The sequence below is a fragment of the Hoplias malabaricus genome, chromosome 2 (assembly GCF_029633855.1).
Source record: "Hoplias malabaricus isolate fHopMal1 chromosome 2, fHopMal1.hap1, whole genome shotgun sequence".
Taxonomy (NCBI): domain Eukaryota; kingdom Metazoa; phylum Chordata; class Actinopteri; order Characiformes; family Erythrinidae; genus Hoplias; species Hoplias malabaricus.
Window position 1 is genome coordinate 60813462 of NC_089801.1, and position 16868 is coordinate 60830329.

Consider the following 16868-nt stretch of genomic DNA (forward strand, 5'->3'; position numbering starts at 1 on the left):
TGTATATAAGCAACATTTGCAAGTGTAAATATCTGGTTTTCATGTGAATAAATAATCTTCTCAGCCTTACGGTCATTTTGATCTTAATGCCTTTAGCAAACTAAAGCCTTGCTGGAGAAATCAAAACCTGGGGCCTCAATTATAAAGGGTACATACATAAAAATATGGGTATGAAATGTGCATGTGCAGCATTTCACGCAAAAACTGTGATTTATATAAAACTACTAGATGTAAAAACAAGTGTTAATTTAAGCAAGCTTTAAGACCCAAGTTTATACACATAACACATTGCACAGAGAACAGGAATTGGTGACCTCTTGCTAAAATAGAGAATTGCAAGTAAATGTGCAAACCTTACACTCACAGCAATTCATAAGAGGGCCATCACTAGAGGATAATTATTGGGGGCTAAGCTGTAACCAGGAGGGTGTAGGGGTAATTTTTACAAGCAAAACAACTATGAACTCAATATATAAAGGTATCTGTAAAATATTCATTTATAACATTAGCCTTAGTTTTACAGGCGAGTTATATGTTATATAGTACCTGGAATTAATAGTGTGAATATGATACAGAGGTGTTTTTGTGATTAATCAACAGTCCATTAATCTTTCCACCAGGGTTTCCGTTGATCCTGCTTACTGCCAACATATACAACTGCACTACAAATTTAAGTAAGTATATCAGTCTAATACATATAAGTGGCATAACTTCATGTTCACATGGAGATTCTCTAAATTAAGGTTTAGGCATTTGATCAAACTATTACTGAATATAAGAGTAAAGGATTTAGTCAAGTAGTAGCAGTAAACAGAATGAGATTTGAGATGGCATTTTGCCCTACACTACATTTAGCTTTGATATTAACACAGATTTCCAGTCAGGCTGAGATTGTTCTAGATCACTCTAGTCTGCAGACCCTGACCGAATTGTATTTTTTAACCCTCCAGTTAGGAGGGTTTCAGAACAATCACAACATACCAAACACACTTTATGTGAGGACAGATTAAACACTCAAACCATGGAAAACTGTGCATGTCCCTAACACACAAAACACACACCAGTGAGCAATTTTTCACATATAGATCAAGGAGCTGCCAAACACCTCGGTGCCCTGGGAGCAGTTTAGGAGTTAGATCCCTTTTCTAATAATATGCCTAATATTTTGAGGACCTTAAGTGTCCATTTTTCCTGTTATAGAGAAAATAATATATTTACTCTTAGTGCTTATTTTTTGAAGATTTTTTTTTATTTTAAAGATCATTTCCACTTTGCAAACATCATTAAACTAAATTTATAATCTGTTTTGACTTTAAAATCCCAAAATACACCAGCTGTCCACGTATCCAAATATAAGTTTAAATATAACAAACAAAATTAATATAATTGCAAATAAAAATGTTTATCTTTTCCACTTGTATTAAAATTTTGTGATTTTTATTTGGAAGGGAGTAAATAAGAATAATTACCACAAAACCTAACAAACTGCAAACCATTATCTTAGTAAAAGTGAAAGCATGTCTGTTGTGGTATAATTAAAATAAATAAATAAATAAATAAATAAATAAATAAATAATAATTATTATTATTATTAATAATAATAATACAAATATAAATTACACTACCACAGTTGTAAAGTTTTATATTTCCCATCTACTTTTTATTACAGCATTTTCCAGTCTACTCAGTTATGATCCCTGCAACAACTACACTTCTCTGGATCTATCCTGGACAGATACTATTGTGACTGGAAAATGGAACTGTAACAACCAGTTCGGCAATGGCTGGTACCGGCTGCGGTATTACGGGATGAATCTCCGTATGGCAGAGACCAGTGTTAATGAATCCAGATGTGGCACTAATATCACTCTGTGGCTGAATGGCCTCCACCCCCAGATTGCAGATGGAATAGTCACTCGTGTGGTCTGTGGGGCATATGAAAGTATCTCCTGTTCTTTCAGATCTACACCAATTCAAGTCAAAGCCTGTCCAGGAAGCTATTATGTCTATGAGTTTGTCAGTTCAGCCATCTTTTATGCAGCTTATTGTGCAGGTAATGTGTTTGTTTATAAAATAGTTACTGATTCTCCAGTGATAATATCTAATGTTTGATCAGACCCCTCAGTTTTTTCCCCTCCTGATTACTCCTGTCCTTGCAAATATCAGTCAAAATAAACACCAACGGACACTGTCTGGATACATAATCTCCTACTTGGTTAACCAAACATTTTAATCGGGTTTAGCGGCTAATTCAAAAACAATCGTTGAAGGAATAAATCAGTGTTCAGAAAAAGGTTTGCATATGATCATTAATATCCATCCATTCATTATCTGTACCCGCTTATCCCGTTCAGGGTCACGGTGGGTCCAGAGCCTACCTGGAATCATTTGGTGCAAGGCAGGAATACACCCTGGAGGGGGTGATCATTAACATTGAGAATAAATAATCTCAGTATTTGTCACAATGTGAATTATAATCTATTTGAGGAGATGTCAACATTTTTTTGGTTACTTTTGATCTTTGTCTTTCCTCCAGGTGTGAACACCACCAATTCAGCCACTACCCCATCGGCAGCAGTTAGTCCCAGTAGGTTTCCAGAACTATATTTTACTTCGTATGTCCTGTAGATATCTTAGTGATTAAATCAAGACTATTGAGTAACACATCTCTTACTATGAGTACAGCAGGTACTTCATCGTTATCATCATAAACATTTGTTTATATGGTGTCTTTTCCCAGCTCAATGATGTTTTATGATTTGAAATCTCAGTCAAAGATAGATAAAGCTCCACAAACAAACAGGTCATAATGTTCTATTCTTACATTATACATACACTGTCTAACTGCTTATGGGTCCGGAGCCTATCCAAAATCTCTGAGCACAAGGTAGGAACACACCCTGTATACACATCAGTATAACAATCTTTTTCATATGCAGGCACTAAGGCAGCATAAGCATGACTCAACATAGAGGTAGAAATGCGAGTTCTGAAAGAAGACAGCAATGACAATAAACAAGGGCCACAAACAAGAATCAACACAATAATCAAGAATCTGGGCAAACATGTCAGTGTCACTGCAGTGCTGAGAATGATCCACCACCCAAATAATACCTGCTCTCTGGGAGTCTGGAAGAACTGTTCTTACACACACACACACACACACACACACATATATATATATATATATATATATATACAGAAAGTGGGATCTTCTAACAATCATCTTGGTCTCATCTGACCAAAGCACACCCTAGTTAAAATCCCAGTACTGCTTAGCAAACTCCACACATTTACGCTTATAAATATAACTCAGAAAAGGCTTTCTCCGTGCATGCCTCCCAAACAGCTTGTTAGCATGTAGATAGCACCTGTTGTTGGTTTGGGAGACCACATAAGCCCAAGATGCTACCATTTGATTCAACTCTCTTATAGTGAGCTTTGGAGAACTTTTTACTTCTCTTACCACCCTTCTCACTGTGTGTGGTGGCAAGATACACTTGCGTCCTCTTCCAGGTTTGTTTGTCACAGTCCCAGATGTTTTGAACTTTTTGATGATTGCTCTGAGTGTAGATAAGGGCATCTGCAGGTGAGTGACTATTTTCTTGTAGGCATTGCCTGATTTATGAAGGTCGACACACATCTGCCTTACTTAAATAGTGTGTTCTCTTGTCTTTCCCATGTTTAAGAGTGAGTAAGAGAAATATGCCTCTGAAATACGCCATATTTACATGTGCAAATCATGAGAAATATGCCACATTTACACCCCAGGGAAACAAGAAGTGATGAATTACTAATTAAAGGTTCCTAGATACTTATATTTCTTAGTCAGGATTTTTTGTCTTTTTTTTTTCACTTGAGATGAAGGTTGCTTTTTTCTAAATGTTTTCAAAGTCAGAGTGAGAGTATGCTACTGGAATTAAAAAAAAAAAAGTTCTCCATGTTCTCCCCGTCTCTGTGGGGGTTTCCTCTGGAGTCTTTCGTTTCCTCCCACAGCCCAAAAACATGGAGATTGGGTGAATCGGCTTCCCTTTGTCCAGGTGTGGGTGAGAATGAGTGTGTATGTGTGGGAGTAAATTTGTGTATGCCCAGATATGGATTGGCGTATCCTGGATTGTTATCCGGATTGAAACCTGTCCTCCAGGTGGACTTTCATTCCTGCTCGAGAGTATGCTGTGCACATTTGGCTACCATTTCTGACCAGTGTGTGTGGACTGAGTGTTGAATGTAATAGCGTTCTGAGCTGTGTTGATTGTAAAGCATCATGGGTATCTAGAAAGGCGCTATATAATTTAAGATAAATAAATGAATAAATATAATTCTCACAAAAGGCTATCTGATGTGTTGTAATGGATTGTTTTATTCTATGTAATGAATCCATTGATAAATGAGGCATTGTGGTCCTTACTAGTACTTGTCCTTAACTTAATTTAACTTATGTATTAAGTCATTAATACATAAAATACTTCCACAGGTGGTGATATTAAAGTAGTAATATTAATGTTAAATAATAATAATAATAATAATAATAATAATAATAATAAAAAGTTTTAAGGTTAGACCTTCTACTTTTCTGGGATATGCTGGCCCTGAAGGACAAAAAAGATGCACACAAAAAATATCACTGATATGCAAATAAGGAAAAAAAACATGCACACAAAAAACAGAAATGCACACAAAAATACTGATGCACACAAATATGAATGTGCAATAAAGGGATGTGTACAAAAAAGAGATTAACACAAATACTGATGTGCACAAAAAATACTGATGCACAAAATAAATATACTGAAGCATACAAAAAAGTGATGCACACAAAAAAGTGTAAAAAAAAACGTATGCAAAAAAAGAAAATGCACACAAAAATAGAAGCACATATAAAAAAGTGCAAAAAAAGAATTAACATTATAAGGGCAAAAAGCAAGATTTTATTCATAAGTTAAATATCCCCTGCATTCCTGCTGTGAAGTAGTTAGTGTCTATTGCTTTTCTAAGTAGGTGCGCTAAGCAGGGGATTGGGTGGGGAGTGACAGGCTGTGCAGTGTGTGCTTTGGATGAGAGTAAACATAATTGTGAAAGCAGGCTAAAATAAAAACGACAATGTCACAAATAGAATTTCTCATTCGAAGTTTGCAGGGCTCATCAGAAGCTAATATTTTTTTATATGTTAGATTTTGTTTTTATAATGTTTACATTGTTTTTTGTCTTATTGTCTGTTACTTGTTCTCTGCATGGCAACTAAAATACAAACATTGCATAAACCCTACAAAAACAATCATTAATACAACAGCTGGAACATGTTGAATTCATAAGTGTTTAGCTTGTAAATATATATCGATTGTGCAAAAGGAAAGACAGTGACTGGTTGCAAGTTTTTTTATTTTAAATAATAATAAAATCAGAATCCTCTATTGCCAAAGATAGTTCATCTCCACTGTCTGACTTGCAGTCATACATGGAAATCAGCAAAGCCCATGCATCTAAAGCAGTATATTTCCACTTGTGCCCTGTTGCGGGTTTTCTCCAAACATTCATTCATTCATTTATTCATTGTCTGTAAGCGCTTGTCCAATTTAGGGTCGTGGTTGGTTCGCAGCCTACCTGGAATCACTGGGCACCACCGTGCTGCCCTTTCTCCAAACAGATAGCAGGAAAAAAAAACTAATTACCATGTCTGTGCATATACTTTTATGCAGATGCATGAATATCAGGCGCACATGTGTGAATGCTTGTTTGCTCGTTCAGTCAAATGGCAGACTCTGAACAGTTCAAAAAGAAAGGGAAAACTTGCATTTTTGTGCACATCTCTCTTTTGTGCTTTTGCTCTTTAGAGCCAGCATACTGGGAAGGCTTTTTACACTAGATAATTTTAACATGGCTGTGAGAATTTGATAGAATTCTGCTATGGGAGAATGGAGAATAAAGTTGGGTACAGATGATGGACGATCAAACACCACTCCAACCGATCTCTACGGTACTGGATTGAGCTCCATTGCCAGAGAACTCTTTACACTGCTCTGCAGCCCTTCAAGATTACCTTTACTTGATGGTATGGTAACCTTAAACTGGAGTGAAGCAGCTTCAGAGATTTGCCTTTCATAATAAGACATAGTTTTGAACCTGTGGACATATAGCTGCATGTGTTATTTTTTAAAAAGTTATTTGATTGCCACTTGGCTCTCCATATGGCATTGTATTACATGGTAATTGGTATAGTGTGGCATGATGTTCAGGAAGTGGGGCAGTACACTTGCATGATGCCATAACATAAGGCCTGGTCAGTCATTGTACAGTTGTTGTTTAGCTTTTAAGGGGCATTTATGTGTTTTGCAGTCTATGAATCAATATATCTCTATTTGCAGATCTCATACAAATTCAAGCAGAAAAATGTAAGGTAAATCTGAAATCATATTAAAAAGGACAATTTATCAGACAGATCAAAATATTTTTTAAAGAATAACAATATTTTAATGTATTTATTTTATTTATAGGTTTTGTCAACCGTGGAGTGTGTAGTGATATGCCTAACTGAGATTCAGAACAACACTGGTCTAGTAATACCAAAAGAGGTAAGTACAGTCTCTCACTTGATGTGGACAATATCTGTGTTTGCCTTTAAACCCATGTTGTCTTGTGCTTCATTAGACCATCATCAGTACTTTGGATACAGTACTGAATAATTTCACAAAGATTTTGGAATATGACACTTCTAACCAAAGTCAACTGTTGTATTATGGGAACTCTATACTCAATGCCACTGAAACACTGGTTTCTGCGCTGTTGAGGCAAACAGACACTGATTACTGGGACAACATTGACCTCCCATCATTAGGTAAGGGAGTAAGTAAAAAGAAAAACTTAATTCCTGTTCACTGTTGTGGGTTAGGGTGTTGCTGTTATTTGCTGTTCAGGTTTTTTGTGTATTTGGGCTTGGTACATGATGGAATAATGTTGCTCAGTGGAGTACAAGCTGATACTTTGTTGGGGCAGCTGAGGTGAAGTCTCTGCTGATTTTGTCACATATCAAACCCAAAATAATGCCTTGTTCACTTGCTGCCTTTTTTATTTACATATTTTAACTGTATAAATAAGGGGCGGCACGGTGGCGCAGCGGGTAGTGTCGCAGTCACACAGCTCCAGAAACCTGGAGGTTGTGGGTTCGATTCCCGCTCCGGGTGACTGTCTGTGAGGAGTTGGTGTGTTCTCCCCGTGTCCGCGTGGGTTTTCTCCGGGTGCTCCACAGTCCAAAAACACACGTTGCAGGTGGATTGGCGACTCGAAAGTGTCCGTGTGAGTGAATGTGTGTGTGTGTGTTGCCCTGTGAAGGACTGGCGCCCCCTCCAGGGTGTATTCCCGCCTTGCGCCCGATGATTCCAGGTAGGCTCTGGACCCCCCGCGACCCTAAATTGGATAAGCGGTTACAGATAATGGATGGATGGAACTGTATAAATAAAGTCTGATTCAAGCAGTATGGCCATGTTTCAAGACCCTTTTCTGAATCCAGTCGAATATTAACTAGTCAGATTGTTGTGTTTAAATCTGTCAGAGGCTGCTGTATTTGTACTTTGCTCAAACTCTTCTTTGACAAAAATCCCACGGCTGAACACGAGCAATGCTTTCTTGGAGATTGACCTCGTTATGATTTGGAAGCAAAACAACGGTAAGTTGTAACTTTGGATGGTGTATTATACTATTTTTCTTCTTCAGATGTTAAAGATATTTGATTTTATTTTTACTTGCTCTGCTCACACTGATCCAGATGTTGCTGTGTTGTGCTTCAGGAATAAACTCTGTGGATATCATAAGCTACAGCAACATGTCTGATTTTCTGAAACCTTCGTTCTTCACCACAACTAACAGCACGGGGAATATCATGATATCCACAATAGTGTCCGTCAAACTGCTCAGTACCAATAACCAAATCTGGCCCAAACAAGGGTCCAGAACCACATCAATGTATACTAATTTTAATATTACTCTGAAGCATATTACAGTGAGTTTCCTATGTTTAGTCCCTGAAACTTTTCTTAATAATTGCACTGATGGAACAGAAAATACATGTGATAAAACAGCACGGGAACATGTTAAGCTTGGGTTACACAAATCCAATGATATATTAATTTACTTAAATAGTGTATTCTGGGTTGCAGAATTTTTGTGTAGTACATCTGTAATCTAGCAGTCATGTGTAGATCATTGTTATACTTGGGAACAGATACAGACAGAAATCAGTTTCAGTATGTAACATAATGGCAACCTGGAACACTTACATCGATCAAGCATAAATTATGACCACCTCTTATGACTCACAGTACATTCTCTCAGCTCCATTGAGATTAGAAGAATTATCAAAAATTGTATACTGTAGTCCATTTCTTGCTCTATATATTTTGTTTGCCCCCTTTCACCCTGTTCTTCAATGGTCAGGGCCCCCACACAGCAGGTATGATTTGGGTGGATCATTCCCAGTGCTGCAGTGACACTGACGTTGTGGTGGTGGTGTGTTTAGTAAATGTAGCATACATGATAATGTAAATTTAGAGACAGTAACTCATCTGTCACTACACAGTGTGTGTTGTTCATCCTCTAGTCCTTCATCAGTGGACACTGGACGCTGTCAGCTGGATAGTTGTGGTTGGTGGACTATTCTCAGTCCAGCAGTAACACTGAGTGGTTTAAAACTCCAGCAGCATTGCTGTGTCTGATCCACTCCTACCAGCACAACACACTCTAACACACCACGTCAGAGTCACTGCAGTGCTGAGAATGATCCATCACCAAATCCACTGACCACTGAAGAACAGGTTGAAAGCAACCACGTATGCACAGCAAGAAATAGACTGCAGCCTGTAATTGCAGAATTACAAATTGCTTCTGTGGTGCTGAGAGAAATGGCTGTGAGCTCCAATAAGTCCTTTAAATATGTTATTGGTGTAATGCTGAGGTACTAAAGTCCACTCGTTGAGTTTGAGGTTAGTTTGTGATCTTTGGAAAATTCTTATTTGACAAACTGATCCTATATTCAAAAGTTTTGGCCTCATCATCTATAGATGTGTTTAATCCCCATTGATGCCCCTGTGATCTGTAATTTAGAGTTTAAAAGATCAGAACAATTCTGTTTAGGGATAGGTAAATGCTCTCCAACTCCCTGACATCTAGGTATCTGTTATGTCTGCTAACACAGTTGGGCATTTAATGTTCTACTCAAAGTGCTGAACTTCAATGGCATTCTAAAAGTTGTAAATAAGCGGCATGGCTTAAAAGAGACCATGGTAATATGTGGAATTTGGTATGACTACAATTTATAATATTTTTTCCAAGTTACTAAAATTAATTAATCAGTTAATTAAAGGATTCCCTGTGTCCTGACTAGCCTCCAGAACAGGGAAGTACTCTATATTGTGTTACCTGGAAAGGCACAAAATGGGAAGATGGCTTCTGCAAAGCTACTTCAACCAGCTCCAATTACACTACATGCTCCTGTGTTCACCCAGGAACCTTCGCTCTCATCATGCAGACTAGTGACTCTTTAGAGGTGAGAGACCCATGTCTAGCTCCCTAGAATTGTTTTTGCATAGTCTGAGAATATCCCAGATTTTCCTGAATAAAGGCGTGAGGTTTTAAGAGATCACTCACAATGTGTTGTGGTCTCTATATGTGATGGCTAAACAAGTAGGCAAGTTTTTTTCTCTGATTTTACTAAAGTACAAACCTTGGTTGGATCTCATCAACACAATAGCTGTATCATTGGGGCTGGTGTTCCTGAGCTTGGCTTTGCTGACGTTTGTCTTTTGTCGCCGGGACATGACGATGATAAACACAGCTCTAATCAACCTGTGTCTCAGCCTTTTGCTGGCTCAGCTCCTATATCTTCTCACAGAGAAAGTCTTACTTGAGATATTGTCTAAGGTAAGCCAGCTTATTTACATAATCCCCTTTTGAAAACTTGTCAAAATAGTATCATTTACCACAGAGAAATAATGTTCTCAAATTTGAATACAAACATGTTTTTCATATGATTCATCCTCTCTCTATTCAGACGTGGTGTGCAGCGATGGCAGGTGTTCTACACTTCCTCTTTCTCTCTGCTTTTGTGTGGATGTTCATTGAAGCTGTGTTGCTCTTCATCTATGTGAAGAACCTCACGAAGATCAGATCAAAGCAGAATGAGGTGCTAAATTGGAAATACCTGATGTTAATCGGGTACATTATTCCTCTGTTTGTGGTGGGCGTGTCTGCTGGAATCTTTCCTGATGGATACGGCAGTGACGAGTGAGTGTGAAAAACGAGAGAGTGCACAAAACAATTTAATTTTATTTCAAAATCAATCATTTTTATTGTCAATTCAACTCTGCTACCTTCTGTGAAAATGTCCTCAGCTCGGGCCCTTTCACCTCCAATATTAAGGTTCACAGCAAACTCCCAGTCAGTTCCACCACTGTAGTGAGAATATCCCCAGTAAAGGCCCAGTCAAATAAATCAACGTGCTGAGAAAATTGCTACCACAGGCCCATTTAACTTAACAACCACAGTGAGAATGTACCTGGCTCAGGCCCAGTCAACTCCACCAAGATTAATCCGACCCAGTCAAATCTGGCACTACTGGCTCAAATGGGATTTGACTATCTTGACTGTTCACATTCATAAATGTCATTGATCTGCATCTGTCTGTTGTGTGAAAAAATCTGCCCCTGTCATGCAAGGACATACTGATAGGTTATTGTGGCTCTGTCCCAAATGGGTCCCTAAGCCCTGCATAGTGCTCAATTTGCCATAGGTCTAACACAAATGCATTTATATTTAGCTATCACCTGCACAGCAGCTTTTCTAATATCAGTGTGTTATTTTAGTCCACAAACTGTAGTTTCATCATCACTGTGCACTATGTAGGAAGCACAGAACCGTTTGAGAAAAAGACTGCATGTTTCTGCTGGTGCTGGCAAATGATGACAGCTGTAAGTGCATGTGTACAGGCAGAAAGATGCATTAAATCCTATTTGACTATTTACATTCATGTCACATTCCCACAAACTGGATATGAAACCAATCTATGACCACACATGAACAAGCCTCAAATTTGATTTGAATAGATCAGATTTGACATGGCCACAAATCCCTGAAAAATCTGATCAGTTTCACATTAAGGCAAATAAATAGAGATTTGACTCACTTCAGCCTGGAAGGCATGCAAAGCCCCATGTCATGCCCAGTTGGCACAATCAATGCACTGAGAAATTACTAGATTCAGGTCTAGATAACTACATGACTGCAATAATATCCATGGCTCAAGCCTTGCCAACAACACCACTTGTGTACAAGAATGTCCCTGGCTCAGTAAAAAAAAAAAAATCACAGTGTAATGGGAAAGCTCAGTTAAACAGACTGCTGTTAGAGGTGTATGTTAATGTATATGGTATTTTATTTTATTTTTATTTATTTATATGGTATTTATATTGTGTTTTATTTAATTTCATGTACAGTATGTACCTATTTATATATTCACAGATGCTGGCTTAAGACTGATGATGGCTTCTTCTGGAGTTTTCTGGGTCCTGTTTGTTTTATCCTTGGAGTAAGTGCTGCACTTTGTGGTTTTAATGCTGAACAGCAAACAATCCACAACACTGCTATGCATATAGATGTATGTTTATATTGTGTCACTGTTAAAAAAAAAGTGTAGATAGACCAATCTCTGGCTGACATTTGTTTTTTCAGATGACTATAGGAACTGTTCACACTAGAATACAACACATGTGTAGTTATTTTCTATGAACAGGCAATTTGTAGTCACGATTGGATGACAAGCCGCACACAACCAGGCAAGTTGTGTAAGAATTTGCCACCCTATAAACATCAACATTGTATTTTCATGAGTGTCCCTGAACATACCAACAAAGACCTACCTTGGGTGCCATGAGAGATTTGTCCCTAGTGTGAATGTAGGGTTAGAATGTAACTACTTGTCATGAAATGTAATACTAACTAAAAGCAGCCCTAGCATCTACTCATTATTTGGTGGGTGCCAGTAAAATAATAATAATAACTGGATGTGACTGCTATTTTCTCTCATTTCTCAGTCAAACTTTATCCTTTTCATTATCACCTGCATCCTCATGTACGCCACTCTGAAGAAACTCAACAGTGGTAATCTGCAGGTTCAGCAGAAAAGTGGAGATAATAGCCTGGTTAAAAGTGTGATGTTGAAAACACTGCTCCAGTTTGTTATAATCGGCTGCTCCTGGATCCTGGGCTTCTTCACTGAGAGCAGTGATGCTGTGAACATTCTCTTCTTGGTTCTCAACTCCCAGCAGGGCACCTTCATCTTCTTTATCCACTGTGTCCTCAATCAAAAGGTTAGAATACACTTACTTGGTTCAGGAGAGGTTCTGGGTATTAATGTGTCTTTTATTGGCAGGTTAATGTTTGCTGTTATTTGTTACATGTTATTTGTTATTTCTTACAGGCAATCTTCCTCCTATCTTCAACTGTCCCAAACTCATTTTGTTACGTTTGGTCAATGATATTTTTTTGTTGTTTTTTCATGCCTTCCAAGTACCCTCCACAATCTTCAGCAGTTCCAAGACTGATAACACATCATCACAATTGATTTTCTGTCAGTTATTCAGAGAATGTATAGTACCAGTCAAATGTTTGGACACATCTTCTCATTAGTCATTGGTGGAATAGGGCTCTTCACTGTATAGAACTGTGTACCAGCCCCTACCTCTGCACAACCCACGTTTTGGTCTCAGACAAATGAAGAATTAACTTGACGAGGCCACAGCTGTTCACTGAAAACCGTTCCAGGTGACGACCTCATGAAGCTGACTGAGAGAATGCAGACAGTGTGCAAAGCTGTCATCATGGCAAAAGTGGCTACTTACGAGAATAAAACATTCTGGTTTGTTTAACACTTTTATTAACTACATAATTCCATATGTGTAGAATATTTTCTACATTCATTTACAATGTAGAAAATAATAAAAAACAAAGAAAAACCATTGAATGAAATGTGTCCAAACTTTTGACTGGTACTGTATATTCACAACATGGAAAACGACCCAAAACAAAGGAAACCCTTCCCAAGGGAGTTTTTCAAACATTTCACTTCTATTGTAAAATGACACACAACCAACTACATATCTTGATGTAATTCTGTTGTTACTCCATGTTCAACATGCAAGTTAAAGGTGCAGTATACAAACCGGATTCCAAAATACTTGGGACATTAAACAAATTGTGAATAAATACTGAATGCAATGATGTGGAGATGCCAACATCTAATATTATATTCAGAATAGAACACAAATCACAGATCAAAAGTTTAAACTGAGAGAATGTATCATTTTAAGGGAAAAATATGTTGTTTCAAAATTTCATGGCGTCAACAAATCCCCAAAAAGTTGGGACAAGGCCATTGTTTACCACTGTGTGGCATCCCCCCTTCTTCATACAACACTCAACAGACGTCAGTGGACAAAGGAGACCAGTCTCTCAAGTTTAGAAATAGGAATGCTCTCCCATTCATGTCTAATACAGGCCTCTAACTGTTCAATCGTCTTGGGCCTTCTTTGTCGCACCTTCCTCTTTATGATGCGCCAAATGTTCTCTATAGGTGAAAGATCTGGACTGCAGGCTGGCCATTTCAGTACCCGCATCCTTCTCCTACGTAGGCATGATGTTGTGATTGCTGCAGAATATGGTCTGGTCATTATCTTGTTGAAAAATGCAGGATCTTCCCTGAAAGAGATGACGTCTAGATGGGAGCATATGTTGTTCTAGAACCTGAACATAGTTCTCTGCATTAATGGTGCCTTCCCAGACATGAAAGCTGCCCATGCCACAAGCACTCATGCAACCCCATGCCATCAGTGATGCAGGCTTCTGAACGGAGCGTTGATAACAACTTGGGTTATCCTTGTCCTCTCTGGTCCGGATGACATGGCGTCCCATTTTTCCATAAAGAACTTCAAATAGTGACTCATCTGACCACAGAACAGTCTTCCATTTTGCCACGCTCCATTTTAAAAGACCCCTGGCCCAGTGCAAACGTCTGAGCTTGTGGAGCTTGCTTAGAAATGGCTTCCTCTTTGCACTGTAGAGTTTCAGCTGGCAACGGCGGATGGCACGGTGGATTGTGTTCACTGACAATGCTTTCTGGAAGTATTCCTGAGCCCATTCTGTTATTTCCTTGACAGTGGCATTCCTCTTTGAGGTGCAGTGACATTTTAGGGCCTGGAGATCACGAGCATCCAGTTGAATTTTACGGCCTTGACCCTTACGTACAGCAATTGTTCCAGATTCTCTGAATCTTTTGATGATGTCATGCACGGCTGATGATGATAACTTAAAAGTCTTTGCTATTTTACGCTGGGTAACACCATTCTGGTATTGCTGCACTATCTTTCTGTGCAACAATGGTGGAATTGGTGATCCTCTTACAATCTTGGCTTCAGAGAGACACTGACACTCTGAGAAGCACTTTTTATACCCAATCATGTTGTCAATTGACCTAATTAGTGTTAATTGGTCTTCCAGCTTTTATGTTACCAAATTCCAAGTTATATGCTCAATTTCCTTTTTCCAGCCACTTATTGCTACTTGTCCCAACTTTTTTGGGATTTGTTGACACTGTGAAATTTTGAATCAACATATTTTTCCTTTAAAATGTTACATTTACTCAGATTAAACTTTTGATCTGTTTTCTATGTTATATTACGAATAAAATATTGACATTTGCCATCTCCACATCATTGCATTCAGTTTTTATTCACAATTTGTTTAGTGTCCCAACTTTTTTGGAATACGGTTTGTACAAGATCTTGCAAACAGAGGTCGCACTAGCCTCATAGAGCCAAACATAAATGGTAAACTTCCCTTCAGCCTCTCCCCTTCTTCTGCCTTGCCAACCGAGCTTAGAACATTCACAACAAATTTATTGTATCAATGACAGTTAATGTTATCATGCCAGTCACTCATGAAACAGATATAATAAACTAATCTAATTTACCTGGTGTTTTTCCCATTACCCAAAGTGCTTAAAGAAGTCCACAAAACTACAACACAAAATGTACAACCCAGCATGGTATACAGAAGTCCAGGGAGAATAGGATCATATTTTCATGTTCATGTTTTCAAGGGACCCACTGTTTGGATACAGTCATTCTCTGTGTAGAGTGAGGGCAACAGGGTATGTGAGCACAGTTCATAATACAGATAATAAAAACATACATTCTCCCACAGCTAGGAGGCTCCTACAGGTCTGGAGCACGGAAAAACCTGCAACAGAATGAGGCTTGGTGAACCGAGTGGCAGTGAACTCAGCCTCTCCCTCTTTACAGTAGTTTGCATCTCATTTGAATTTCAAATAAATGGGTGCCAGTGTACATTGTGCTTTAATTAATAACACTGAGAAAAGTAAATAAAGTGCCAAGTCAAGCAGGAGTTTACCTGATAAAGTGAGTTAAAGAAGAGAAAGCAGTTTTTCCCAATGCCCCATCACCTCACATCAGCAGGGAGAGGAGTCACTAACCCAGGAAAGCCCTTCTAGGAGAATAACCATGGGTTCAGAGTCTCCTTGGAGCCTTTCAACATAACTTACTGTTCTCCATATCAGAAAAAGTTAGTCCAGCATTGATCCTTCTCTCGTCTTTGTTAGAGGCTGTTTTGCTGAAGTGTGTCTTTATTTCTCAGTAGAAGAATATGGGCAGGGTTGTGTGGTTTTTTTTATTGAATCTGCCATAGAGAAAACCTTTGGGTGATGTAAGTCTTGTTGTGGAGGGCAAAACAAAAGTGGGGAGGATCCAAGTTTCCCAAGGGTGGAACTACAGGCCTTCCCAAGTGTGAAGACAAGGCTTGAGAACTGCAAAACAGAGCAGTGTATGGCTTCTTTCTCTGTTTATGCCTTAACTCCACTAAACCTTTATGTTGAAATTAGTAATTTGCTGCTATATGTATATTTAAAATATAAGATAGCGCACTTTCTAATAATATAGGGAAAGTGAACAGCCTTGTCTTGATCATTTGCCAGTATGGAAGACTACACTTGTCCAGTGTTTTTCAGTGGAACTTATATTTACTCATAATACAAGCAGTCTTCATTTGAAGTTACAAGCTTACACTCTTCTATTTTCTATTTTATAGAAAAATGTTTTAACAATCACTTTTAAGTGTTGATGTCAAAAAAAATGTACTGTAATTTTGTTAGTTTATCTTGAAATTCTCTTGTGCTTTCAGATAAGGGAGCATTACAAGACCTTTCTTTGTGATCTTTGCTGTTCTGGCAAAAATGCCCCAGAGATGCCCAGAAAGAAAATGGAAAACAGGCCACGATGATCTTTTCAGTAATTTTACTACACAGCAACTAAGACTGAGGACAGAAATATGTATTTCTATAGTTTTTATTTTTGGTGTTTATTATTATTATTATTAGTTTAAAATATAGTCCTTTTAATTTGAATATGTAATCAACATTGTTTACAGTTCATGTTTATTACACTTGTGTAGTAAACTAAATCTTGAAAAAGAATTTAAAAACTCTAGAGATGACTGAAATACCTGAGATCTACTTTGAATAAAATTGATTTGAGCAGAACTTGGGCGTGTTTGTGTTGCTGGTAATGTCATCTCGAAACAGCTCCAGGGTCTTGGGTTTAAGTTATTGTATGTGTGGTGTGTTCTGTGGGTGTTGTGGTTTCCTTACATAGTCCAAAAACATATGTTGGTATGTGGGTTGGCAGTGGGAAATTTTCTCCAGTTGTGTGAAAATTAAATACTGGAATCTAGAGTGGCATAGTTAAAGAAGCACATAGTTTAGCTCTTTAGATATATTTTGATGGAAATAACAGAAAAATATTATGTTGTCTTTT

At 38.1% G+C, this 16868-nt stretch overlaps 1 protein-coding gene across 1 annotated transcript; it reads left to right on the forward strand.

The window, feature by feature from the left end:
- The first annotated feature begins 164 nt into the window (after window positions 1-164).
- Window positions 165-16438, forward strand: LOC136677550 (adhesion G protein-coupled receptor E3-like). The gene is made up of 15 exons (XM_066655135.1): window positions 165-168; window positions 1670-2053; window positions 2537-2587; window positions 3436-3589; window positions 5832-5880; window positions 6492-6569; window positions 6646-6832; window positions 7782-7956; window positions 9185-9272; window positions 9374-9535; window positions 9706-9909; window positions 10040-10272; window positions 11506-11572; window positions 12078-12353; window positions 16237-16438. The coding sequence occupies exons 1-15, from the start codon at window positions 165-167 to the stop codon at window positions 16333-16335; spliced, it is 2211 nt and encodes a 736-aa protein (XP_066511232.1). The 3' UTR covers window positions 16336-16438.
- The last annotated feature ends 430 nt before the right edge of the window (window positions 16439-16868 follow it).

Excerpts from the sequence above, each read along its gene's own strand:
- LOC136677550 (XM_066655135.1), top strand. Across the intron at positions 9,273-9,373 it reads ATGGCTTAAAAGAGACCATG|CCTCCAGAACAGGGAAGTAC; the intron begins GTAATATGTGGA and ends TGTCCTGACTAG. Across the intron at positions 9,910-10,039 it reads TACTTGAGATATTGTCTAAG|ACGTGGTGTGCAGCGATGGC; the intron begins GTAAGCCAGCTT and ends CTCTCTATTCAG.